General features: G+C 56.8%; 10 protein-coding genes across 10 annotated transcripts in view; 5 read left to right on the top strand and 5 right to left on the bottom strand.

The window, feature by feature from the left end:
- Positions 1-1,601, top strand: part of C8A04DRAFT_31248 (uncharacterized protein) — a gene marked incomplete at both ends in the record, with an annotated part of 2,261 nt that extends 660 nt beyond the window's left edge. The window contains one exon of the mRNA XM_062781692.1: positions 21-1,601. Coding sequence (XP_062634522.1) covers positions 21-1,601 — 1,581 coding nt within the window. The remainder of the gene's footprint in view (positions 1-20) is intronic.
- Positions 1,602-2,068: 467 nt separating this feature from the next.
- Positions 2,069-3,664, bottom strand: C8A04DRAFT_14318 (uncharacterized protein; the record flags this gene model as incomplete). The annotated part of the gene is made up of 2 exons (XM_062778045.1): positions 2,069-3,329; positions 3,411-3,664. 2 exons carry the CDS (start codon positions 3,662-3,664, stop codon positions 2,069-2,071), a joined length of 1,515 nt encoding a protein of 504 aa, XP_062634521.1.
- Positions 3,665-4,427: 763 nt separating this feature from the next.
- C8A04DRAFT_14314 (mitochondrial resolvase Ydc2) lies at positions 4,428-5,735 on the top strand (the record flags this gene model as incomplete). Its single annotated transcript, XM_062778042.1, has 2 exons — positions 4,428-5,291; positions 5,358-5,735. The coding sequence occupies 2 exons, from the start codon at positions 4,428-4,430 to the stop codon at positions 5,733-5,735; spliced, it is 1,242 nt and encodes a 413-aa protein (XP_062634520.1).
- A 697-nt stretch (positions 5,736-6,432) lies between these two features.
- On the bottom strand, positions 6,433-8,164 carry C8A04DRAFT_31245 (P-loop containing nucleoside triphosphate hydrolase protein; the record flags this gene model as incomplete). Its single annotated transcript, XM_062781691.1, has 4 exons — positions 6,433-7,722; positions 7,786-7,820; positions 7,875-7,993; positions 8,082-8,164. The coding sequence occupies 4 exons, from the start codon at positions 8,162-8,164 to the stop codon at positions 6,433-6,435; spliced, it is 1,527 nt and encodes a 508-aa protein (XP_062634519.1).
- A 2,057-nt stretch (positions 8,165-10,221) lies between these two features.
- Positions 10,222-13,532, top strand: C8A04DRAFT_14285 (RAM signaling pathway protein-domain-containing protein; the record flags this gene model as incomplete). The annotated part of the gene is made up of 4 exons (XM_062778035.1): positions 10,222-10,571; positions 10,672-10,783; positions 10,860-13,221; positions 13,297-13,532. The coding sequence occupies 4 exons, from the start codon at positions 10,222-10,224 to the stop codon at positions 13,530-13,532; spliced, it is 3,060 nt and encodes a 1,019-aa protein (XP_062634518.1).
- Positions 13,533-14,955: 1,423 nt separating this feature from the next.
- On the top strand, positions 14,956-16,344 carry C8A04DRAFT_31243 (uncharacterized protein; the record flags this gene model as incomplete). The annotated part of the gene is made up of 1 exon (XM_062781690.1): positions 14,956-16,344. One exon carries the CDS (start codon positions 14,956-14,958, stop codon positions 16,342-16,344), a length of 1,389 nt encoding a protein of 462 aa, XP_062634517.1.
- Positions 16,345-16,547: 203 nt separating this feature from the next.
- Positions 16,548-17,605, bottom strand: C8A04DRAFT_39285 (3-oxo-5-alpha-steroid 4-dehydrogenase-domain-containing protein; the record flags this gene model as incomplete). The annotated part of the gene is made up of 2 exons (XM_062784532.1): positions 16,548-17,236; positions 17,344-17,605. The coding sequence occupies 2 exons, from the start codon at positions 17,603-17,605 to the stop codon at positions 16,548-16,550; spliced, it is 951 nt and encodes a 316-aa protein (XP_062634516.1).
- A 432-nt stretch (positions 17,606-18,037) lies between these two features.
- C8A04DRAFT_14317 (rRNA-processing arch domain-containing protein) lies at positions 18,038-21,485 on the top strand (the record flags this gene model as incomplete). Its single annotated transcript, XM_062778044.1, has 3 exons — positions 18,038-18,146; positions 18,213-21,195; positions 21,305-21,485. The coding sequence occupies 3 exons, from the start codon at positions 18,038-18,040 to the stop codon at positions 21,483-21,485; spliced, it is 3,273 nt and encodes a 1,090-aa protein (XP_062634515.1).
- Positions 21,486-22,325: 840 nt separating this feature from the next.
- C8A04DRAFT_39283 (DSC E3 ubiquitin ligase complex subunit 3) lies at positions 22,326-23,678 on the bottom strand (the record flags this gene model as incomplete). Its single annotated transcript, XM_062784531.1, has 2 exons — positions 22,326-23,191; positions 23,312-23,678. 2 exons carry the CDS (start codon positions 23,676-23,678, stop codon positions 22,326-22,328), a joined length of 1,233 nt encoding a protein of 410 aa, XP_062634514.1.
- An 815-nt stretch (positions 23,679-24,493) lies between these two features.
- C8A04DRAFT_31238 (P-loop containing nucleoside triphosphate hydrolase protein) lies at positions 24,494-26,175 on the bottom strand (the record flags this gene model as incomplete). The annotated part of the gene is made up of 5 exons (XM_062781689.1): positions 24,494-24,715; positions 24,782-24,919; positions 25,003-25,206; positions 25,258-25,285; positions 25,385-26,175. Coding segments are annotated over 5 exons (1,383 nt in total), but the record flags the coding sequence as incomplete, so codon positions are not given.
- Between the last annotated feature and the right edge of the window lie 70 nt (positions 26,176-26,245).

The following is a 26,245-nucleotide window of genomic DNA, read 5'->3' as shown; positions in this document are numbered from 1 at the left end:
ATTATGGGTGGGATATGGAGGGGGATTTTTTGGGGGGGGGGAGTGAGGAGGATGGTGGGGATGGTGAGAAGGATGAGGATGGTGAGAAGGATGAGGATGTTGATGAGAAGGATGAGGAGGTTCATGAGAAGGATGAGGAGGTTCATGAGGAGTATGATGGAGAGGCTAATGGAGAGGGTAGAGAGGACAACGGCGAAGACACTGCTGCTGCTGCTGCTGCTGCTATTACCTCTGCCGAGAACCCGGATACCCACGAGGACGAGTCCAACCAGCAGACGGGCATGATAGAGCCCGGCAGCTATATCATCATCGACCCCTATGCCGACAAGGCGCCGCCCAGCTACAACAACAACAACAATAGCACTTACAACGACAACGACAACGACAGCGAGGCTAAGCAGAACCCCAACCCCATTCCCAGCCGCGGCCACAGGTACCATCGCAACCGACACGGCGACTTAGAGATGCGCATCTCCAACTACGACGAGTTCGACACCGACAGCACCGAGGATATGCTCAACGACCCCAACAACCGGGCCCCTACGCCCCCACGTGCCCCCCGCGAGTGGCCCCGCGACCGCTGGCGTAAGGTCCCCGTGTGGATGCTCGACGAGAACCGCAAGCCACTTTCACTCAGCTGGTGCGCCAAATTCGAAGTCGCAAGTCTCCCTGATAGTAGCGACAGCGACAGCGACAGCGACATCAACGACGTCGATAGTAGCAACAACAGCAACGGCAACAGTAACGTCAATAGCACCAACAACGGCGGCAATGGCATCGACATCAACACTAACCCGTCTACCGTTTCACCTACACCGTCCACCACCTCCATGCCCTCACTCGGTCTAGTGAATGACGATGACGAGGACAACAACAACGAGGACAACGACCACGACGACAACGACCACGACGACAACGACCATGACCACAACGACCACAACGACAACGACAAGGTTAACAACAACAACGTCAACCCCTTCGCCGACCTCGAAAAAGCCCTCATCAAACTCGCCCTCAACCACAACTCCAACCTAAATCCCAACTTCAACCTCTCCCCCAACCTAACCCCCCCCATTGCAGGCACAATCCTCCACACCTCCCTCTGGCCCTCTCTCGTAATCGAATGCTCCCGGCACTCTTCGCTCAACATCCGCGGCATGCGCCGTGTCATGATGAACAGGTGGTTCTGTATTTCGCGGCATGCTGTGAAGATTGTGTTGCTTGTTTGTTTGCGGAAGGATACTAAAGGGCAGACGCTGGTTGTCGAGCAGTGGGAGGAGAGGTATGTTTGGCCGGATCGTGAGGAGGGTGAGGAGGAGGATGAGGAGGAGGGTGAGGATGATGAAATGGCAGGGTGGCGCCTCCAGCCCGTCCGAAGCGGCGTAGTTACCATCAAGCTGCGCCTAAACAAGGACGGGTCGAAAGAGTATGAGGTGGAGGGTGAACCGCTGGTGTTGCGGTTTGAAAAGTTGTTTCGACGGCCTATGGTTTTGGGGTTTGGTGAGGGTGAGGAAGAGGAGGGGGGTTGGACGAAGAGGGATGTGGTTCTGGGGGAGAGGGAGTTGAGGGGGTTTGCGGAGGGGGTGTGGGGGAATGTCTAGATTCTTTTGTTGTCGAGGGTTTGACTTGGCTATTGTGGAATTGGGATGAGTTGGTATTTGATGGATGAGGAGGATGGCTGTCGATCTGAGGGATGAATAAGAGGAGAAGGATAACGGGAGATGTTGAGGAAGGAGATTAATAGGGTATGGGATGGATAAAGTGTAGACGTTGGTTTGGGCTGGTTTGGCTGGACGGTAAGGATATATTTGTCCGCGCCGGAAGACACCCGTCGATATGACAGGTGTCACAGCTGTTGAGTGCCCGTTGATTGGAGGCCGAACGTTGAGTTTGTATGTACAAGTAACTGGAGCTTGTAAGATAGATAGATGTACGAAATGTAATGCAACAACGCTCAATGTACTCTAATTATTCCCAATGTGTTCACAATTGTCAGTAACCACTTAGATAACAAATCTATTCAACTGCCACCACCCATTGGTATATATCTCTTCTCAGCTAACAAAATCTACTTCAGAGTAACCAACTCCTCCGCACTCGTCGGGTGAATAGCAACACAGCTATCAAAGTCCGCCTTCGTCGCGCCCATCTTCACAGCCACCCCAAACCCCTGCAACATCTCCCCACTGCCCAACCCCAAAATATGCAACCCCACCACCTTCTCCTCCGGCCCGGCACAAATCAGCTTATACGCCGTCGGCCCCTTCTGATCCGGCTCCATCATGGCATAGTACATCGCCGTAAAGTTCGTCTTGTAGATCGTCAGATTCTCCCTTCCATACTTCTCCACCGCCTCCGCCTCCGTCAATCCGATGGAGCCCACTTCCGGGTGCGAGAACACCACCGACGGGATGTTGGCGTAGTCCAGTTTCAGCGAGCGGAACTGTTCCGGGCCGAACAGCCGGGCCGCCAGCCGGCGACCCGCCGCGATGGCTACGGGGGTCAGCTCGACCTGCCCCGTCACGTCGCCCAGCGCAAAGATGTTGTCGACGTTGGTGTTTTGGTAGCCGTCCACGACCACATACCCGCGGTCGTTGACATCCACGCCGGCGGAGGCGAGCCCCAGGTTGGCGGTTGCGGGCGTGCGGCCCACGGCCCAGATCAGGTGGTCTACGTCTGACAGCACCTGCTCGGCGCCCTTTTCGTTGTAGTGAATCGTGAGTTTCCCCGACGCGGCGTCTTTGTCGACCTTGGTAGCGTTGCTCTGCTTGTGCAGCTTCACGCCGAGGCGTTCGTATTCTTTGGTCACGCCCTCCTGGATGATGGGGTCAAAGTGTCGGAGGAAGGTGTCGTGGCGGATGAACAGGTGGGTTTCGACGCCGAGGGCGTTGAACATGCCGGCAAACTCGACCGCGATGTACCCGGCCCCGACGAGGGCGACTTTCTTGGGCAGGGTGTCGATGTCGAAGAAGCCGTCGCTGTTGGTGCCGAAGTCGGCGCCGGGGATTGGGGGGGCGGGTGTCGGGTGGCCGCCGACGGCGAGGAGGATTTTTTTGGCGTGGACGAGGGTTTTGCTGCCGTCGTCGAGGGTGACTTCGACTTCGTTGCGGGAGAGAACTTTGGCCCAGCCATGGACGTACTCGACCTTGTCGTTGCCTAGGTTGCGCTCGTAGATGCCGTTGAGGCGGACGATGTAGGCGTCGCGTTTCTTTTTGAACGTGGTCCAGTCGAAGGGGGCCGTTTCTTGGAAGGAGAAGCCGTAGGACTTGGCATCGTGGAAGGTCTCGGCTATCGCGGCGGCGTTGTAGGTGACTTTTTTCGGCACGCAGCTGTTTCTGTTAGTCTAAGGCTCAAGACGAGGAGGAGAACCAGAACAAGAATAGGAACAGAACGATAGCGGGACAACCTACCCAACGTTGACGCATGTCCCGCCCAGGCGATTCCCCTCAATGACCATCGCCTTGACACCAAACTTACCAGCGGCCGCGCGCGCAGAAGCGAGGCCGCCGCTTCCGCCGCCTATCACGAGGAAGTCGGTCTCCTTGGAAACGGGCGCCATAGCGAGGGATGTCTGCGAAAAGTGGCGAGATAGCGTGCTGATGCGGCCGGCTGCGGGTAGGGACGAAACCAATGGACGTCGGGCGAGTCGTGAAAAGGCTTGCATGGAGAATCAAACTCGTCTCTATGGCGAGCAGGTCCTAGAATATGGCGGGGGGGGTGGAGGGGCTATTATACCTTACAAACTACTGTGGTACATACAACCTGACAAAGCTAGGTCGGCCGATACGCAGCACATCAGATGGTTGACAAATCCCACCTGCCCAGCAGGGAAGACCGGCTTTCGATGGCGCAACTTGCAGCGTGGGGCCCGGTCGAGGCCCGCGAGGCGCCCGGTCGAAGCTCGGAATGGATGCGAAAGGCGCAATGCGATTCCAAATCAGGTTACATACAGTGTTTGGGTTATTCAGCAGCAGGAGAGGTCATTAGAGGATATAGATTGCTCAGTAAGCCATCTGCTGTGTACCCAAGAGTAGATTGAAGCCCATACTTGGAATCGCTCCAACGCTGCTCTTTGGGGACATCGCGGGGTAAATTGACCCCACTTGAATTTGAACGTCAATTCACTCATGACAAATTGTGCTAGGTCAGGGTTAGGGTTGATGAACTTCCTCGGCAGCATTAATGAACTTCATTGTTTACTCTTGAGTCTTGAGTAGGAGACCGTATTTCAACTGAGAGTCCCTAAAGTAAAACAGGCTTCACTGTTACAAGACAACTAGATGTGGGTTGTCTAAGTGTTCCATATCTCTTTATCCCTCAACCAATTTATCTCAATTTTCTCCCATTTTATTATCATTTTCTAAACTTTTTAAATCACCAAACACCAACTACATCCTCGCCCAAGATACACACACCACCATGCCACCATGACCCTCCTCCCCCTCCTCAAAGAAAACTCCCGCACCCTCAAATCCCTCTGCGCCTCCTGCGGCCTCCCCAAAACCGGCGCCAAAACCGTCCTCGTCAGCCGTCTCCGCGAAGCCGCCCAACAATTCCAGCCCACCCCCCCCTCGGCCCGGATCCTAAGCATCGACCTCGGCCTCAAGAACTTTGCTTTCTCTCTACTCACCCCGGCTCCGCTGCCCAAGACGACAAAGAGCAAGACGAAGCAGAAACCATTGCCTAGCTTGTCGTTCGCGGACCCGGCTAAACCCTCCGCCTTGCTCACTTCCCCGGTGCATCTGCATGCCTGGCACCGTTTGGACTTGACACTCCCTTTGGACGCTGCTCAGTCTTCATCACCATTACCACCCACACCACCAGCCCGGAATCGAAAATCCAAAAAAGCCGAAGCTGAACCCGAAGAAGACTCAACCCCCACCAAATCCAAACGCAAGCCCGAACCTTCAACGTCAACATCAACAGCATTCACCCCCACCACCCTAGCCTCAACAACCGCCACCCTAGTCCAAACCGTTCTCCTCCCGCTCCGCCCAACCCACATCCTCATCGAGCGCCAACGCTTCCGCACCGGCGGTGCCTCTGCAGTCCTGGAATGGACGGTGAGGGTCAATCAGTTGGAGGCGATGTTGCATGCTGCTTTTGCTATGGCGAATTTTCATGCACATGCCACCGAGATTGAGATTGATATGGCTGAAGGGGGGAAGGGAAAGAGGAACGGGGTGGATGGGGGTGGAAAGGTGGTGGTGGAGAGTGTCACGCCAAAGGTGGTGGCGGGGTATTTGTTTCCGTCGGCGGGGGCGAAGGATGAGGATGGGCTTGTAGAGGGGGTTGTTGATGAGGATGAGCTTGGGGATGAGGAAGACACAGAAGAAGAGGAGAGTGCGGCAGACAAGAAAAAGAGGAAGAAGAAGGCTACGTCGGGGGCGGCGGCTGCCTATAAACTGCTGAAAAAGGAAAAGGTGAATATGCTGAGTGAGTTTCTTGCAACGGAGAATGATGGAGGAGGGGCCGGGCTAGTCAAGGCGGATGGGAAACAGGCGAAAGAGGTGGTTGGGTTGTTTTTGGAGGCGGTGGAAAGGAAGAGAGTGGGCAAGAGAAGGGCGAAAAGGAAAGAGGGGGAGGAGGAGAATTACGCGGTGGAGGATATGGTTAGCAAGATGGATGATTTGTCGGATTCGGTGTTGCAGGGCATGGTGTGGTTGCAGTGGCAAAGGAATTTGGAGGGGTTGATTCAGGAGCGGCCGGAGCTGTTGGAGCCTGTTGAAGAGTGAATGGAGTAAATGGAGGTGATAATCAGAGATGAGAGATGAGATGGTGTTGATACTGGTGGAGAAAACAAACAAATAATACCGTCAAAAATTCAACTCACCCACCTTCCCTCCCATCTCCCACAACCCCCTTATAACCCCCCCGCGCGCAGTTCTTCCCAACCGCCTCCCCAAAACCAACACCGGCCCCGGCCGGATGGCGTAGTGGGGAGGCTGTGGATGTTTGAACTAGTACACCACAGAATCTGTGCGCCCGGGTTCGAGCCCGGTTGTTGCACTTGTAAAACCCGCTTGCGAGTTTTCGTAGCTGTTCTACTATGCCTCGCCCTCTGTATAGGGGGGACTGTGAGAAGTAGGGGGTGAGCTTTTTGACTTTTTGACTTTTTTTGGACTCTTTTGGTTGGACTTTATTTTTATGGGTTTGAGAAGGGGGATTATAACAGAAGACCAGCCACGGTGTATGTCCATGTAATTACAGTCAACTTCAGCGAGTGATATATTGTCTCCCCGTTGACCTCGCGACGGTGGGTTGATTAGTATGTTCGACTGTTTTACATGTTCTTGACTCAACCTGCCGGCTGCGCATAATATCAGGGTATGCCAAACTTTTGATGGTGCAAAGTCTTCAGAACGGAACCTGAAACCGTACCGCCAAATAGTCAACATCAAACGTGCGCGCAATGATCTCTGACATCCGCCCCTAATCACTATAATAATAATCATCATACCTCCCCTCCTCCCGCTGCGTACTCACCCACTCCTCGCTCGCCAACCCCCTCACCATCCTCCTCTTCAACCCCGCCGCATCCTTATGCCAATCACACGCATAATCACACTCCGGCACCTCCTCCTCCCCAAAATACCTACAAATCGCCGCATGCCGACACCCACTCGTATCCTCACAATACGCCACCAACCGGTTCAAACTCTCCACCCGCGCCTTTTTATTCCCGCTATTCGCCTGCCTCCCAAACTCGGCAACCCCCCGAGCAATACTGCCACTGTCACGGTCTCGGCCACCACTGCCAGATTCCCGCATCACCATATTACACACCCGATCCCTGTCCTCCCTCGCATAGTACAAAAAACAATAACTCGCCTTCCCATCTCGCCCCGCCCTCCCCGCCTCCTGGTAATACCCCTCAAAACTCTTCGGCAACCGCCAATGCACCACAAACCGCACATTCTCCTTATCAATCCCCATCCCAAACGCCGTAGTCGCCACAATAATATCATACCCGGGCTCATTCGCTATCCACCGCGCTAGCGTCATCTCCTTCACCTCCTTGGCTAGCTTCGCATGGAAAGGGCGAGCACCGATATCCTCGCACCGCAGGGCCGCGGATAGGGACTCGCATTCGTCGCGCGAGGTGGTGTAGATGATGCCGGGCACGTTGGTGGTGCGTTCGGCGGTGGTGGCGTCCAGTTCGGCGCGGCGGTCCGGGGCGTCGCGGCGCGTGTAGACGCCTTTGAGCCAGGTCACGAAGTCGTCGAAGCGGTCGTCGGCGCTGTCGCTGGTGAAACGGACTTCGAGGTGGAGGTTGGGGCGGTGGGCTGTCATGGTGAAGGTGCGAAGTCGATCGGGCGCAGTCTGGGTAGGGTCCATCGGGCGTAGTCGCAGAGTGGATAGGATGTCCTGGCGGACTTGGGCGTTGGCGGTAGCGGTCAGGCACATGATGGGGACATCGGGAAAGGTTTCGCGGAACCAGGAGAGCCGCTGGAAGTCGCGGCGGAAATCGTGGCCCCATTCCGAGATGCAATGGGCTTCATCGACGGCGATGCGGGCGAGCTGTTTTTGTTTGTGGACGAGCTTGAGGCGGTCGCGGAAGCGGTCCAGGGAGCAGAGCTCGGGTGTTACGTAGAGCAGCCGTGTGCGCGGGTGGCCCGTGGCGAGGTCTTGGTAGATGAGGTCGCGCTCCGAGAGGGGGATGTTGCTGTTGAGGGTGCGGGCGTCGACGTTGGCTGCGCGGAGGGCTTCGACTTGGTTCATCTAGGTTGGTGTAAGTGGATCAACTTTATCGTGAGTATGATGGGTTGTAATCCGACAACTTACCATAAGACTAAGAAGTGGGGAGATGACGATGGTAACTGGACAAAGAGTCAGTACATACGTTCAAACCAAGTTGACGGTTGGTGACCTACTTCCTGTGTTGATGACGGCGGGCAGCTGGAAGCATAAACTCTTGCCGAACGACGTAGCCGCCTGGACAAAGACATCTTTCCCATCGAGAGCGGCGAGAATAATCTCGCGTTGGTGTGGTCTGGATATGTTAGACTCTACAATCTTGACTTTATTTTGGGGTGGTAAAAATTAATTCTTCAATTAATTCTTTGCGATGAAGTACTCACCTAAAAGAAGTCTTGTTAAATTGTCGCCGCAGTGTAAAGTCAATGTCCTGCAGCGAGTCGCTCCTCGAAAGGCCGGGGGGCATGATGTCCGTATTTCCTCGCTTCCTTTCAACAATCACGGCATGACGTTTATTTCATGTCCATCAAACGCCCCTGATGTTGCATTTCGGAGAATTTCCGATCCAACCCTGATGTTGCGTTCAGACCTGAGGTTGTCGTTGAATGCCTGATTCGGCCGAATATTGGAGCTTGCCTGGCTTAATCCGGTGCTGCAAACTAGGTAACAGAAGGCACGCAAATAGGCACAAACGAGAAACGAAAGAACGCAAAAAGTCTGAACCCGACGATGTTTGGGGGCCAAATAAGACCGGAATTTAACTCGTACCCCGAGTCTTGGATTACCTTTCGAATCTGTCGACTTGTTCAGTGATGTTTGGAGGTTGAATTGGAGGCCCCACCAGAACAGAGCTTCACAAGCAGGGTTAGGGTTAGAATCTGAAGTCCGACACCACCACTTCGTCCGATCTCATGGAACCCCTTTCGGTGGCACCCTAAAAGGTCAGACCGGCGCCGAACATCTGAGCGAGGGTCTTCCCTCGAGCCCCTGCCAAGACCTTTTCCAGAAGCCTCGTGCTGTCGCGTGAGACTGATCGTGGGTTTGGTGTAATAACATGTCAAGTCGACATCTTCCTAGCAGAGATGGGCATATTTCGTTGAATTATAGACGGGCTATTGAGGAACCGGACAGCGTCATGGAGGAGCATAACGTTCATCGTATCTCTGTACCGATTCCCTTCCTCCACTGGGGCCGATCGATTGGGGGAATTCCACGTGCAAAATAGACCGTCGGAACGCCACAGGACGCCCAATCGGCGCCCTCTCCCGAGAGTCCTCCTCTCTTGCCTCCAACGTCACGTCTGTTTCGTTTCACGCCGAAACGCTGGCGTTTTGTGATGGTTCGGCGCATCCAATGCAACGCTGTCGAGAGCCAATCAGTCCCGATCCGGAGCGCGTATCAACGTCGTGTTTTCCTTCTGCCTCCCTGGGCTTGAGTGAGCAACTGAAAGGGGTCGATGTCAGAACACGGACGGATGGGAACTCGGAAGTGTGCCTCGTCCAGGTTCTGCAGCAACAACGGCTTTTTGTAACCCTGCTCGCTCTGCTGAGAGACAAGTTCTCGGCTGCGAGGATGCTCCATGCACGCCCCGTGTTGTCCTGAAAAAGGGACCCGACACGGGCCACACAAAGCGGGGTCCCCCCCAACCGACCAACCGTCGGGTCCCATCTTCACCTTCGATGCGCGCTGCCAATGCATTGGATTTCTTCGCGGGCGCACCCCAGGCTGCACAACCCTTGTCAATTTGTGACATGCACCCCAATGTGCCCCTACACTAACCCCTATATTGGGCGTTTTGCGACCTGACATGGGGGGCGCCGCCCGAGACGACGTCCCAGAGAAAGCCGCAACACAGCCCGCCCAGCCCAGGCCAAACCCACCCGCTCGATCTGTCACTGCGGTTAAGGTGGGAAAGGGCAGTTTTTTTTTCGACGACTTCCGCTTCCGAACGGGAGAAGCTCCGACGACAGTCCTTCTTTTTTCCTCGTGTTTTTGCTTCCCATTCCCATCGTCGACTTCAACTATTCGCCCCGTCTTGTCGCTACCTACCTTACCCGCCATTGGACGCTCGATTCCAACGTGCCGCGTTGCGTTGCTGTGCCCTTTTTTGGCGGTCGACCGTCTTGTCTTGTTTTTTTCTCACTCACCGCTTGGGGGTTGTTGTTCGATTCGACCTGGTCACTTTTTTTTTCTCCGCTACGGTCCAAGTTCCCCAGGGCCCCTGTTCCGACCGACCGACCCGCGGAGCAAGGAGGCTGGTCTCGCCATGAACCCGCCCGACCGGCTGGTACCACTTCGCCGACCGGCCTGATAAAAAAAAAAAAAGAGATAAAAAGTAGATATCCCTACAAAAGTCCTGGCTTTTCTGGACAGTGGACGTACAGGGCGCGTACCCCTTCCATTCCACGGGATCCCGCAGTCCTCGCTGCATCTCGCGAGTCATCCCCCTCGGCGGGCTGAGCGAGGACGACCCAGCCAACCGACAATAAAAAAAAAAAACCTCAGGCAAAAAAGGAAGAAGAGATGGACTACCCCCGAGGCCTCCCCGACAACCCGGCCCAAGCCCGGCGGGCCGTCGCGGCCGCGGCGCTCGCGAACCCGACCCCGCCGCCTCCGGTCCCGAGTCTGCGCGATGTGCCGTCGTCATCGACCCTCTCGGCGGGGCAGCCCCTCTCGCCGAGCCAGGTGCTGGCCATCGCGAAGGAGGCGATGCGCGTGGCCCACGAGAATGAGGCCAAGGCGGCTGAGGCGAGCGGTGTTGTGGGAAGCACGCCGTTGACGCTGAAACCGGGGTTGACGGTGGATTTGAGTAGGAAGAAGATTCAGAATTTGCCGGAGGAGGTGGTGGATGTTATTAAGGATGAATTGGAGCGGTAGGGATTTTCTGTTTTCTTGATTCTTTTGGACTGGCCAGAGAGGGTGCGAGATATGGATGTGGTGAAGGTTAAGCTAATGCGATCGGGTTTCCAACAGACTTGCGCTGTCTCACAACTACCTGGAGACATTCCCGACTCGATTTTCCGAATGCACCTCGTTGCGGTACCTGAACGTCAGGCAAAACAAGATCAGGGAGTTTCCGCTTGCCGTGCGTGACTGCCGACTCCCGCCCCCCCCGACATATTTCTCTGGGTATCAACTGACAACTGACACGGCCTGCTTAGTTGTGCGATCTGAAATCCCTCGAAATCCTCGACCTCGGCCGAAACAAACTACAGGTGCTCCCCCCCGAGATTGTCAAGTTATCGTCCCTCAAGGTTTTCTCGATACCGCAGAACAAAATTACACATCTGCCGCTATGCATGGCGGATATGCCGTCATTGTCGGTGGTGAAACTGGAAGGAAACCCCCTCCAATACCCGCCGCCGGAAATATTACAAGTGCAAGGAAGCGGCGGGGCCGGCGATCGGTCTGGGAAAGAGAACGAAGAGGTGGCAGCGACGGCGGTGATTAAGAAATTCCTCAAGCAGGAAGCTAGCGGGCGGTCCGACTCGCCGGGGGAGAGCGGCACGGAAGGTACGGAGACGCCACGGCCCACGATCAAGCGAGTCTTTAGTGGGCGATTCCCGATCAAGGTCAATGGCAGTGAGATTGCGGACCTCCGGTCCCCGGCTCCGCCTCGAGCACCCCCGATCCCGACACGATCGCACTACCGCGGGCTCTCGCAGCAGAATACGACCCAGCGCCGGCCCGGGGCGATGCCGCTGACGATTGGCAACCCAAACGAACGGGTGCGCAGTAACTCGGAGACCATCATCCAGACATCGAGCCGGGAGCGGTCCGAGAGCAGGTCGCGGCGGATGGGCATTGTCTCGAAGCGATCAGAGCTCAGTACGCTGGAGGAAATCGACGGCAGCAACCGGTTCAGCCACTACCGCGGGCTCAGCCACGGGTCGGCGATGCAAGGCAACGGGCCGTCCGCGCTACAGGCGCAGGTGAACAGCCCTAACAACGGGGGCAGTCCGGCCGAACCCGCTCTCCAGCGGCCCGTGTACATCCGGCGGCTGTCGGTGTTGCCAGAACGACGGCGAGAGTCCAAACTGTTCGACCCGGTACTGGAAGCCGCCAAGGGGATTCTGTACTCTGTCTTCCAGATCCACCCCATGATCAAGACGCTGGTCAACCTGACCAACGACGGCACAACGCGGCGGTCGAACCTCGAGATTGTGGTGTACAACACCGAGGCACACGTGGTGCAGCTGGAAATTGAGATCCAGCGCCATGAGCAGCAGCTGGGGGACGACGGCTCCTCAGGGCCCAAGGAGAACGAGCACGTTCAGCGGGCGTGTCTGACGCTGATCAGCGCGTACACGCACGTGTGCTCGCTGCTGATGAGCAACGTCGACCTGTTTCTAGACAACGGCGACCCGAGGTATTTGCGGACCCTGTTGACGCAGCTCTATAATAGCATCATGGAGCTGCGTGTGACGTGTACGCAGGCCGCTCCCGAGGCCATCCGTCAGCACCGGGCCGTCCCATCCTTCTCTCGGCCGGATCTAGTTGGCGAGACGATCAAGCCGCGCTCACGAGAGAACTCGGTCACGCCGACGGCCGACCGAATCGTGAACCGGTCTCGCAACGGCACGTTTGTGTACAACCCGAGTAACCTGCGGGTAGCCACGGACGTGTCGATGCCATACATGATCAACGCGTCCGGACGGCCGACCATGACGGGTGCTGCGACGCCGCGGTCCGGCGAGTCCTTTGCCTCGGCTACCTCGGGCACCCGCAATCTCTCGGCCGACTTCACCGAGGAGGACCGCATGTTCGAGCGCATCTTCCTCTCCCTACACAAGACCACCGAGCTGGTTATGCAGGTCCTCCCAACCATGAACACCCAGTTCATGTCCTCAATGCGCGCCACGGCCACTACCATCACCAACCACAACACTGCGCAACAACAGCAAAACCAACCGCTACGTTCGCCTGATGACCACCGCATGCAATGCTGGAAAGCGCTCGTCGCTAAGTGCAACACGTCAATCCAGCAGACCGAAGGGCTCAAAGCGCGACTATCATCCATCAAACTCAAGGAGCCCGGCATCCGGACGCAGACTTCCTTCTGGCGCCTCTGCAACAGCTTCATCGATTCCTGGTACGTCCTAATCAAAAAGATCATGCAACTACAAAGCGACGTCCAGCTGCCCGCCGACACCAAAGCCCGTCTCCGGCCCATCCAAAAAAGCATGAAGGACACCTGCGACCTGATGATGTCCTCACCATGGGCGTATCTCCTCCGCCAGGGCGGAGGAACATTCTCATCCTCCTCGTCATCCTCTGAGCTTGTGGGCGCCGGCGGCGGGCTTATCACCTCGCCGTACATGATGAACGCGGCTCATCTCGCTACGCCGGTACAACAGTTACCCATGACTCCACAAAGCGCCGCGTTGGGGCCGGCCGTGCAGGCGACGGTGCCGTCGACACCGCAGAGCGCGTCGTTTTCCCTGGCCTTTTCCGGAGTGTTTGAGCGGGACCGGGACCGCGACCGGGACCGATCAGACACCATGGCTTCCTCGCTGGGTGGCAGTAACAGCAGTGCAATAGGAAACAGCTTCAACGGAGGAACCCAACTACCCGGCCCCGGCGGCAGCGCAGGTGTAGGAGGAGGCATAGGAGGAGGATACAACAGCAACCTGCCCTCGCGCAGCGGCACCATGAACTCCAGCTCCACAGCCAGTCTGACGGCGTCCAGCGCCAACTCGATCAGCAGCCTGGGCTCGCAGGACGGGGCTGTGACGCCCAGTTCGGCGTTGAGTCCTGGTGCCGGGCCGTTGGGGCCGCTGCCGTTTCGGTTGAATGGGGGGAGTGGGAATATGAAGGTTGTTGGGGGGTTTTAGGGGGTGGTGTCTTTGATGGAGGGACGATGACGGCGACGACGACGACGACGACAGCAAGGATTGGGGGGGGGATGAATACGCTACAAGAGAAGGGAGGGACGTGCGTTCTGGGATATGAATGAGATGGATCGATAGATTACGGATGGGATACTACGGATCGGATTGGACGCGGTCGGTAGGAATGGAATGGGAATGGGGACAGGAGGGGGGTGGGTTATTAAACGGACTTCTGGGATATATGGACGCGCATAGGGCGTCCTTTTTCTCTTTTTTTTTTACTTCTACCTTTCTACTTCCTTGAGCTTTCTTTTCTTTCCCGTCATCTTATCCGGTTTTTTTCTCTCTTTTTTTTTTTGCGCACGGTCTGTATGCCTGTACGTCTTCACACATTTTTTGCGGTTGACTGGCCTGGCGTCTTCTTCGAGCGGTGCATGGCGTTTTTGTTTTTGCTCTCCTCTTTTTGGGGAGTCTTTTTCTTGTCTTCTTTTTGGCATGTCTGGTCTGGTTCTTCGGGAAACTTGGGGGGAAGGAAAGGAAAGGAAAGGAAAGGGGAGCATAGGATATCCGTAATGTCTTGTTTTTGGTTCGTTTGGTCATTGGTTCACTCTGGCTCTCTGGATGCATTTGGGTGGGGGGATGACGGGGGGATTATGGGGATGATCGGGGGTTGTGGAAAAGGGAAAGGAATGAAAGGAACAGAACCGGGATGGGGTCGGGGGAAGGAAAGGAGGGAAAGGAGGAATAGAAGGAAAGGAAACGAAGGATGGTTGCTGACAAGCCGGGCTATGTCTTGGGCAAGTTTTCTGAGTAACGAACGGCCGTGATGAGCGTGTACCTGATCAAAACTGCTGTGGGTTGTGTATTGCACAGCGAGTTTGGCGGGGCGATTAGGATACCGATGTATTGTACTTGTACTGTACAGCGTATTGGCGTTTTGCGACTTTGTCTAAGCATGGGGTGCTCTCCGAGTCTGCACTTTTCTCCGTCGTGAAGTCGAACCTGTGGATGGCCGATGTGGTGGTGTGTCTCAAATGCTCGATTGGCTGGCTTTTGTATGTATGTCCTACACTAGTGACTGTGACCAACGACAGGTCGGTGTCGTGCATATCTAGGCTGCCTCTCATATGCTGTGCTTGGTTGGTTTCCAGACCGCAACTCAGGTTCTCAACCACTCACCATTCACTTGCTCGTCACGAAGCAAATCACCCCGCATCAATTGTCTCGCTCTTACACTTCATCCGTCCCGCGAAATGCAGGCTGGTCAATTGGGATAGGACTGCGCGAGTGCATGATCAGAGTATAGTTAGTTGTTTGGTGTGCGATTCCAATTGACGATTTTATTTTATTTTCATTTTCGACTTTGCTTCTTTATTTCACACGCATACACACACATCCATCTCGAAGAAACGATACAACCACCAAAATGCCCTCCACCGTCGCGCCAATGCGGCTCACCACGGCGTCCATCAGCCCGGCGCAACCCTCGGCGCCGTCTGTGACGAATACAACGGCCACGGCGGTTTCGCCTTCGTCGTTTACGAGCCAGTCGCCGGGCAGCAGCCATTATACCCACGACAATAGCAACGGTACTACCAACGGCAATGGCAATAACAACGAACGACCGAGGCGTGCCAGCTTGTTCTCGTTCTTCTGGTCGGGGTCGTCAGGGAGGTCGCCGGCTAGTGTGAAGCAGAATCAGGAGCAGAGTACGTTGGAGGATGGACGGGAGAATGCGCGACGGAACGGCTACCAGCCCGTGAGCTCGCCGTCGGTTGCGTCGTCGTCGGTGTCGGTATCTGTCTCGACCTCGACGGCTTCGCCGGGGTATCAGCTTAGTTCTCAGGGTGTGTTTTCACAGCAGCAGCAGCATCAGCAACAGCAGCAGCATCAGCAACAGCAGCAGCATCAGCAACAACCACAGCAACAGCATCCTCCTACGCCAAGCATCGCCGCATCGACTACCCCCTCAACAACAACCACCACCACCACAACAACAACAACCGCCCCAAGCAGCAGCGCCTCCCACCGAACAACCACCACCCAGCCTCCTCCCTCTTCCCACACAGCCTTCTCCTCTCCCCCGCTCATCCCCCACCAACCCCAACTCCAGCCTTTACCTCTTCACCCTCACCCCCCGAGCCAACCCCACCCCCCAGCGAGCACCACCACCACCTCCCACCTCCCCCCCACCCCCTCAACCCTCAGCACCCCCTCCGAAATCGACCAAGCCCGCTCCGCCGTCCTCGCCAGCATAGGCAACCTAGTGGACCGGGAACTCAGCACCCGCGCCACACAACTGCACGCCAACAACGCCGCCATCGAGCGACAGGAGCGGGAGTTAGGTAGGGCGACGGCCGGGTTGAAGAGGGAGAATGATAAGTTGGCACGGCTTGCTGAGACGCATACGAGGAAGGTGAAGGAGATTGGGAACGTGCAGAATTGGGCGGAGATGTTGGAGAGGGAGTTTGTTATTTTGGAGGAGACGCTAAGGTTGGTGGGGAAGAGGGGGGATAAGGGGGAGGGGGATAGCGGGAATGGAAGCGAGGGGGGGAGTGAAGGGGGGAGTGGGAGTGGGAGTGGGAGTGAATGGGATAGTGGGAGTGATGATGGGGAGCGAGATGGGGGCGATGGTCGGGATGAAGAGGGGGAAGTTGAGACGCCAGGGAGGGAAGAAGACAACGAAGATGCGGCCAGAGACAGTAAGGTCAAAGGAAAACAGCCCGAACGGAGGGACAGAGACGGGGATGTGTTGATGACAGACCGGCCAGAGACTGTTCCATTGCCAGAGCTAGTACCAGGGGAGGATATCTGAACTGGATACTCTTTTAAAACAGGACAAATCATGAACTATGACTAACGAAACACGAATCCATCGACTCACGAATTACGAATCTATAGTATACTTTCACTCCCCAGCCATCGTACACCCCCTTTTGATCACCCTTGACCAGAACACCCTTGACCGGACACCATCGTACACGATTACATTACTACCCTACACCTGTGCTCCTGCACTCAAATCAGCCCCGGCAGCATGGTGTACCGCTTCTTCTTGTACCGATCGCCAAACTCATTCCGCAGCGCCTTCTCCTTCCCCCGCGACCAGCTGCGCATGTACACAATCCCCGTGCAAATAAACGCCACAACAGCCCAGCTGCGGCTGATCAAGATAACCCCCACCCACGCCAGCACCTCAAACATATAGTTCGGGCTCGTCACCAGCCCACTCCCAATACAATTCGGAATCCCCTTCTCCGTACCGCCCGGCTTCCTTAGACTCGCCAGATGCTGGTGCACAATCCAATTACACGTCTCGCCCACCGCAAACAACGCCAACCCAACATAATCCAACGGCACCAGCTCCTCACGCGCGGCCATGTTGCCGGGGGCGTAGATATCCAGCGCGCACAGCAGACCAGCCATGAGCCAGTAAAAGGCCGAGTTGCGCACGATGTTGCGGGCGGGCATGGTGTTGGCGGAGAACTTGTGCACGAAGACGGTCTCGTACTCGCGCTTGAGGAAGTGCAGCTGGAAGAGGCCGAAGAGCAGCCATTGGACCTGGGTGATGGGGGTGGTGGCTTCGTCTTTGTAGTCGAAGGGGGGGATCAGGTAGATGTAGGGGCGGACGAGCGGGATGAAGGCGTGGAAGAGGATCGGGCCGAAGTACTCGATCACGAAGACGGTGCGCCAGGCGACTTGGGGGCCTGTTGTTATTAGCAATCATTCTGTGTAGGTCTACATCTCCAAGTAGGGAGTATGAATCCCCAGAGATAGATAGCGACAAGGGACAGATAAGGAGAGAGAGACGTACCCAAATCCTTGACGACCAGCTCGCCGGTAGAGATAACCCCCGCCTCGTCCCGCACCAGGGCCCGGCGGTTTTTGAGCGTCTGCTTGGACACCGGGTCGTACAGGCCGATGCGGTTGTAGTCGGTGAAGCCGGACAGGCGGGCGATGGCCGCCTTAGCCTCCTCGACGGTGGCATTGGGGTCCAGCTCGACCGACTCGGGCAGCCGGCGGATCGGCTTCTTGGGCGCCCGATTGCTGAGCTTGAGCGAGAGCTTGGTGGCCATGGTGGATGTTTGCCAATGCAAGTGGTCTAAGAGACGGGTTTGGAGGGAAAGGTGGAAAGAATGGTGGCCGGGAATGGGCTTGCGGGAAGAAAAGGGAAGCACGCAGCTGCCAGCTTGGGACCTCGGCGAGCTCAACTTTTTGGAGGTGGGTCCGCCAGGTGTCATTGCATTGGGAGTGCCGCTAAACCCATTGGGGATTAGGCGCGCCAAGATGACGCTTTGGGCTGCTCACCGCTCTGGCCCAGGAACGGATGTTGAGGCGGCAGAAATGTGGACCCCACCCAAAGCAAGCAACTTTTTTTATCGGCAAGTCGCCGAGCATCATCCCAAAAAAAGTTTAAAAAGCAGCGGCCGTCTCTCGATTGATCAATCGATTCAACGAGCAACCCCGCCACACAGAACTCGTGCTGGAGCGTCTCCGACCGGCTCACCATGGACGACCTCTTTGCCGTGTTCGAGGAGCAGCCTCGCGCGCCCAAGCGCAAGGCCGACGCCAGCGATGTCGAAATGACCGACCGCGCTGGGAACAGCAATGGTAGCGGTAACGATGCCGGTGGCGGCGGGACAGCGGCAGCAGTCGATAAAGACGAGGAAATGGCCCCAGCAGAAACAGCAGAAACAGCAGAAACATCAGAAACATCAGAAACATCAGAAGCGAACGGCGATGCACACGAAGGACCAGGCGACAGCAAGAGAATCAAGCTCCAAGACGAAGCCGAGCCCATCATCACCGACACGTTTCAAACGGCCGAATCAAGAGAGGTCAACGCGGCGCAAGGGTTTGCGCCATCCACCGAAGAGGGCTCGCTCGTGCTGTCACACAACATCCAGCACCAGGTCGCACTCCCGCCAGATCTCGACCACGAGTACATCCCGCTGTCGGAACACAAGCCGCCCGCGGAACCGGCGCGGACGTACCCGTTCCGGCTGGACCCGTTCCAGGCTTTGTCGGTGGCGTCAATCGAGCGCGAGGAGAGCGTGCTGGTGTCGGCGCATACCAGTGCCGGCAAGACGGTGGTGGCCGAGTACGCGATCGCGCAATGCCTGAAGAAGAACCAGCGGGTCATCTACACGAGCCCGATCAAGGCGCTCAGCAACCAGAAGTACCGGGACTTCCAGGCGGACTTTGCGGACGTGGGCCTGATGACGGGCGACGTGACCATCAACCCGACGGCCAGCTGCTTGGTGATGACGACGGAGATTCTGCGGTCGATGCTGTACCGCGGGTCGGAGATCATGCGCGAGGTGGCGTGGGTCATCTTTGATGAGATCCACTACATGCGCGACAAGACGCGCGGGGTGGTGTGGGAGGAGACGATCATCCTGCTGCCGGACAAGGTACGGTACGTGTTCCTGTCGGCGACAATCCCGAACGCGTTCCAGTTCGCCGAGTGGATAGCCAAGATCCACCGGCAGGCATGCCACGTCGTGTACACCGACTTCCGGCCGACGCCGCTGCAGAACTACTTTTTCCCCGCCGGTACGAAGGGTATCCACCTGATCGTGGACGAGAAGGGCAACTTCAAGGAACACAACTTCAACGTGGCGATGGCGGCGATCGAGAGCAAGAAGGGGGCGGACCCGGCCGACTGGAGCGCGAAGCAGCGGGGCACCGGGAAGAACAAGAAGACCGATAAAGGCGGGGCGGCCGCGGACGAGAAGACGGACATTGCGCGCGTGGTGCGCATGATCATGAAGCGGGACTTCCAGCCGGTGATTGTGTTCAACTTTGCGAAGCGCGAGTGCGAGCAGATGGCGCTGGCGACGTCGAGCATGAAGTTCAACAACGAGAACGAGGTCAGCATGGTCGACAGCGTGTTCGAGAACGCGCTGAACTCGCTGTCGGACGACGACAAGGGCCTGCCGCAGATCTCCAACCTGCTGCCGCTGCTGCGCAAGGGCATCGGCGTCCATCACTCGGGCCTGCTGCCGATCCTGAAGGAGACCATCGAGATTTTGTTTCAGGAGGGTCTGATCAAGGTGCTGTTCGCGACGGAAACCTTCTCGATCGGCCTCAACATGCCGGCCCGGACAGTCGTGTTTACGCAGGTCACGAAGTGGGACGGTGTGCAGCGGCGGCCGCTGACGTCGTCCGAGTACATCCAGATGGCCGGGCGCGCAGGTCGTCGTGGGCTGGACGATCGTGGTATCGTCATCATGATGATTGACGACAAGCTTGAGCCGGAAGTCGCGCGCAGCGTGGTGGTCGGACAGCAGGACCGGCTCAACTCGGCGTTCCATCTGGGGTACAACATGATCCTCAACCTGCTGCGCATCGAGGCCATCTCGCCCGAGTTCATGCTGGAGCGGTGCTTCTTCCAGTTCCAGAACGCGTCCAACGTGCCGCAGATCGAACGCGAGCTGGCGGGTCTCCAGCAGAAGCGCAACGACATCATCATTGCCGACGAGGCCGCCGTCAAGGACTACCACAGCGTGCGCACGCAACTGGACGGGTACAACAAGGACATGCTGGCCGTCATCCAGCACCCGACGTACTGCCTCAAGTTCATGAAGATGGGCCGGCTCGTCGAGATCGAGACGCCCGAGGGGGTCAACTACGGCTGGGGCCTGGTGGTCGACTTCCGCGCCCGCAAGAAGCCCAAGACGCGCCAGGGACAGCCCCAACCGCCCGATTACCCCCCGCAAGAGTCCTACATCCTCGACGTGCTGCTCAAGCTCTCCACCACCGACAGCCCAGCGATCGATAACATCGCCTCCCGGCCCAGCACCCTCGACACGGCCATTCCCCCGGGCCTCCACCCGGCAGCGCGGACTCCCAACACCAACGGCAGTGATAGCGAATCCCAATTCCGGTGGGAAGTCGTCCCCTGCCTCCTCCACTGCACCAAAACCATCTCCCAAATCCGCCTGCACGCCATCCGCAGCCTCCAATCCCCCGACGACCTGCTCACAGCCGGCCAAATGGTCCAAGAAACCCAACGGCGCTTCCCCGACGGCCTACCCCCCGTGGACCCCCTCGAAAACATGGGCATCACCGACGAGTCCTTCAAGAAACTCCTCCGCAAAATCGAAGTCCTCGAATCCCGCCTGCTCGCCAACCCCCTCCACCACTCCCCCACCCTCCCGGCCATCTGGGAACAATTCACCGCCAAACAGGCCCTCACCGACGAAATCAAATCCCGCAAACGCGCCCTCGCCCAGGCCCACAGCATCGCGCAACTCGACGAGCTCAAAGCCCGCAAGCGCGTCCTCCGCCGGTTGGGGTTCATCAACGAGGCGGAAGTAGTCCAAATGAAAGCCCGGGTCGCCTGCGAAATCTCCTCCACCGAAGGCCACGAGCTGCTGCTCGCCGAGTTGCTATTCAACCGGTTCTTCAACGAACTCTCCCCGGAACTCTGCGCGGCCGTGCTGAGCGTGTTTATCTTTGACGAAAAAGTCGAGACGGCAGAGCTGAAGGAGAATTTGGCGAAACCGTTCCGGGAGATTCAGGCGCAGGCGCGGATTGTGGCGAAGGTGGGCGCCGAGAGTAAGATGGAGGTGAATGAGGAGGAGTATGTGCAGAGTTTGAAGTGGCAGTTGATGGAGACTGTTTTGGCGTGGGCGGGGGGGAGGCCGTTTGCTGAGATTTGGTGTGTTCTCTTATCCCTTCCTATTTCTCCCTATCCTATCCCCCTATCCTATCCCCCTATCCCCCCAAGATATACCAGAAGAAGAAGCAGTGCTAACCAGTGAGAAAAGCAAAATGACAAACGCCTACGAAGGCTCCCTAATCCGGCTCTTCCGTCGCCTCGAGGAGTTACTCCGACAGATGGCCGAAGCCGCCAAGGTCATGGGCAGCGAGGAGCTCAAGGACAAGTTTGAGCTGAGCCTGGCGCGGATTAGGCGGGATATTGTGTCGTTTAATAGTTTGTATTTGTAGGCTTTTTACGTACATTGTCTGTGCTCCATACACTGTCTGTGCTCCATACACTGTCTACGACTTACGACAGTAAGGAGGGGAATGAGTTATGAGAAAGGGGCAAAGAGGTGGATGGTAGAGAATGACAAGAGGGGAGAGAGGCAGGGTGAAAAGAGGGAGAGGGATAAAAACGTCGGCGTTTGTTACCTGTTATTTTGTTGTTTATTTCTGCCTGTTTCGTTCCAATCTGGGCGGCTGGGCTGGGCTGGCGTTGAACGGTAACTTGGGGTGGGTCGGCTTATTGGTTTTTGTTTTGGTGGGACGCGGGAATGAATACCAGATTTGACTGGGAGATGTCGAAGTAACTGGGATCTCGTTGTTAGAGTATCTGTGAGGGATTAGAGTAGTGAGGAATGAGAGAGTAAAAGACAAGTCAGGGAGGGTGTGAAGAATCAGAGAGTACGTGAGAGAGTAGGTTGAAACAGGAAGCAACTAATTCGAGATGCTCACTGTAGGTCTGGTAAACTGAGGAAGGATGTTACAGTTTGTTGATAGGGAGCTGGGTCAATTGAGCCGGAGCCTCCATCAATATCTTCCCATATTTCCTTTCTGTCAATGGAATGGTTCCTGTCATGGAATGAATATCACGCTGTATTGGGTATCAAATGCTCCTATCCCGGATCCCGCTTTAACCAGCCACCGGTATGTTATGCCTGTCCTATCTAACCTTGCCATCACCTTATTCCCTATATTCTCCATCAACCTGAACATGACCTAATCACCGTCTCGACCATTATATCTCACCACCTCATCACCATCTCATCACCATCTCACCATGACCCCATCCTCAATTCCATTCAGTTAACCCTCCCCCGTCAACCCCCTCACCCAACCCACCGACACACTCAACAACACCCCAAACACCACAAAAACCTGCATCCTCCTCGACCACACCCCCTCCTCCTTCCCCAACCACCCAATCACCCCCAAAGGAAACACAAACCCCACCAACATCCCCTGAATCAACGGTCCCGCCACCGCCGCCAGTCCAAATACATCATCCACTCCCCCTCCTCCTCCTTCCCCTTCTCCCTCTCCATTATTATTGAGGTTACTGCCGTAGGGAGAGGAGGAAGTAGCGGTAGTAGGCAGATGAGAACCCCCATCGAGCCAGGCGTCTTCCATGGCGCGCAGGGTGTCGGGCGAGGGCATGGTGTCGGGAGCGAAACGGGAGGTGTGGATGGCGCGGAAGTGGGAGCGGAGGGTGGAGATTTCGGAGGGGGTGAGGCCGGCTTGGGTTAGGCGGTCGAAGCCTAGGGGTGCTGCTCCTGTTGCGCGGTCTCTTTCTCGGTCTGTGGTGGTGGCAGTGGTGGGGGTTCTGAGAGAATGGGGGGCCAGGTTGGTGTTGACTGAGAGATGGGGGGGTGTGCTACCGGGTTTGGAACCCAATGAAGAGGGAATAGGCGATGGAGACGGGGACAAGGCCGGCGGGGCGGTGGCGGCTGTGGCTTCGGTGGTGATATCGGATGCGGGCAGGGGGTCACCGATGCTGCAGTTGATGAAGACGCGCTGTTGCTGCTGGATGCCGGCGGGGGATTTGCCTTTGGAATCGGACCGGGCGGAGAGGGGAGGTGGTGGGGGGGCTTTGAGTACCGCGCTGAGGGCTGCTGCGTCGGGGAGGATGCGGCCGTTGTGGATGAAGCGGAGGCGGGCGAGGGAGGCCTGGGCTGCGGGTGAGTGTTTCTTGGGTTTCTGGGGTTTCTTAGGGGGGTCATTGTTGATGTTATTGGTCTCGTCGTCATCGTCGGAACTACTACTATTCGAGGTATCGTCGTCGGTACTACTACTTGAGGTCTCGTCTTTCGTATCGTCTTCCGACTCAGTCCCTGCCTCTGCCTCTGCTGCTGCAGCAAGCCGCCCGCGAATAAGGTGCTTCAGCGCCACAACGGTCGTCTGCTGCGGCAGCGGGATGTCAAGATGTAGATCCGGCAGGGCGATGCTGAAGCGTATGGTGATGTGCAAAGGCGGGGGCGCAGGCGCAGGCGGGAAGAGCAGGGCAGAGGGACTGCGCGGGAGTAGAGGGCGGGCATCGCGGGGGATGGCGAGACGGGGTGTTCGAGGTGTACGAGTTGGGGACGACGGGGACGACGCGGACGACGAGGCGGCGGACGAGGGACTGGCCCTGTCGGCGCCGTGGTGTCTGGCGCTGCTCATCGGGGTGTTACCGTGGTCATTGAAGTGCGACGTTGCGCGTTGTGGTCCCAGAGTTGTGGTTCCAGAGTTGAACGATGGGAAGTGTCAATTTTAGGTTGCGCGAGGCAAAAGATCAGCGCCCGCTGAGCTTCGACCTGCAGCAGCATCATACTTATGTAATCAGTCCGGGAAGAGAGTGGGGCCACACTTTTGGAAGTTCAAGGGTTAGGGTGTATTTACACCTGTATCGCGAAAGGTAAACTCTGAATTGATCGTAATGCAACAAACACGGCAATTACTCAATACACTCATATCTCATCCATCGTCCATGTCATCGTCCATGTCATCGTCCATGTCATCGTCCATGTCATCGTCCATGTCATCGTCCCTGTCATCGTCCCTGTCATCGTCCATACCATTGTCCATCCTGTCGCCCATCCCATCGCCCATTGCATCCCATACCGTGAATCGGACCGAGTAAAAAGCAGGGAAAATAACGAGAAAGCTGGAGAGTAACCGTGAGGTCTAACTCATCGGCGTTCTCATCGACGTTCGCATGAACGTTGAAATGAGAAAACAAAACAAAACAAAACAAAACAGGGGTGTGAACTTTGCCCTTGTCAAAGGTGTCGGCAAAGCTATCGGAAATGTCAAGACCGAAAAAAACAGAAAAAAAGGAGAAAACTAATTCACCCTCGTGTCGACTTGTCATGTCGAAAATCCACGTCGAAAAGAAAAACGAAACGAGAAACGAGGCGAGAAACAGGTAGTCCTTGACTATCCACCAGCAGCTCTGCCCTCAGCGTGAAATTAGAGAGAGCAAAGAAGAGAGATACTCATCTCCCAAACCGGCGCCGTCCCAACCGGCCCCAGAAATTCGACACAGCCAGCTGGGTGCGCTCCCGCCGGCGTGTATGCCGCAGCGTGCGCTCGCGGGCTTCCAGGCTGCTGACGATGTGGTGCACCATGCCCTCCCAGGCGGCCAGGACATTGTCGTTGGCGTGGACCGAGCACTCGCCGTATCCGTTGGCGTGGATTGAGGAGGCGGTTTGTTGGCCCTGTTTGTGTTAGTCTGTATATCTAGCATCGGGTAGAAAGGGTAGTATGGAGGGAGGTTGACATACTATCTCAGGAGAGACTCGCTGGCTGCTAGGCGGCAGGAAATTCAGGCCCAGCCCCGGAAAGGTCGGGCGGAGATCGCGCTTGAGGCCGAGCACAAAGGTCTGGCCGTCGTGTAGGCACATGTCGAGCTTGGGCTTCCACTGGTTTGGCAGCCCTCGAGTCAGCACTCCCAGTGAATTCCCTTTTGATATTCACGGCAGAAGAAACAGAAACAAGAACTCACGACACCCCCAACACTGGCCAGGTTCTTCTGGTCGTCCAGGGCAAAGCAGATAACCGCGGCATGGAAAAAGGTCGACATCAGTGTACCCGGATGCCCGGTTGCGATGGAACTGGGGAAATCCCACAGCTCGACGTTGGCTGCGGTGCCGTGGCGGGTGCGCACGACGACAGATCCGAAGTGAAGGTCGGTAGTCGAGGTCGTGGTCTAAATTGTTAGCATCGATGCCATAACCGAGAACGAGGAAGAGTAACATACCGTATCAAAGGAACTGCCCATCACAGCCCTGATTCAAATTCACAGGTTAGCACAATCCCATAAAACCAAAGTACCACCACCACAAAATCCCACAAAACACCCCAAACCCCCGTGAAAAAAAGCTCACCGAAAAAAATCCGTCTTCCCCGTGCCAGCATCACCCACCAAACAAATCTTGATCGTCCTCCGCACCTCTTCCACAGCCAGAACACCACTCCGCACACTCCCAGCACCATTTCCAGCACCATTTCCAGCACCACCAACAGCAGCACCAGCACCAGCACCAGCAGCACTGCCAATAGTACCGTTCCTAACACTCCCCACACCACGCGAGAGAAGCCCAAACGGAGACATGGCCCTGGCCGCAGCGGAGACGGATCTAGTTGGGACGAGGCCGGGAAGGACGGGGAGGCCGTGGCCGTTATTGTGACTGCCAGTTTGGACGTGGCTGTTATAGTGAGCGTGGGCTTGGCCGTGATTATGGCCGGGAAGAGCAGGAACCTGGGAAGCGGGTCCATAAAGAGAACCAGCAGCACCGGATGTGCCGGGGGTGATGGGCGTGCTCGACACGAACGGGGTTGTCGGGCCCGGCGAGGTGGGTGAGACGGGTCCGGACGAGACTGGCACAGCTGAACCAGGCGGAGCCGGAGCAGACACGGCCGGGGCAGCCAGAGCAGCCGGACCAAAAGCAGCCGGACCAAAACCAGGAGAAACAACCGGGACAGCCAGAGACGAGGCAAGAGGGGTCTCGGCGCTGTGGTTGAGGTTGGTCTGCTGCTGCTGCTGCTGCTGAGTATGATGGTGTCGGCCCACAACACGCTGAAAGACTGCGCCGAGACTGCGGCCGAAGCCGAGGCGGGTGCGCTTGCGGGCCGGTTCGGCGGTGTCGGGGTTGGTTGGGTCGGGGTTGGCGGGGTGCTGGGGCCGGGGGTGTTAGTGTTAGCGGGGGTTATGGTTATGGTCATGGTTGTGGTTCTAAGGGGGGTTG

Source organism: Dichotomopilus funicola (genome assembly GCF_033296635.1).
Source record: "Dichotomopilus funicola strain CBS 141.50 unplaced genomic scaffold C8A04scaffold_63, whole genome shotgun sequence".
Lineage (NCBI taxonomy): Eukaryota > Fungi > Ascomycota > Sordariomycetes > Sordariales > Chaetomiaceae > Dichotomopilus > Dichotomopilus funicola.
This window is presented reverse-complemented; position numbering and strand designations above follow the sequence as displayed.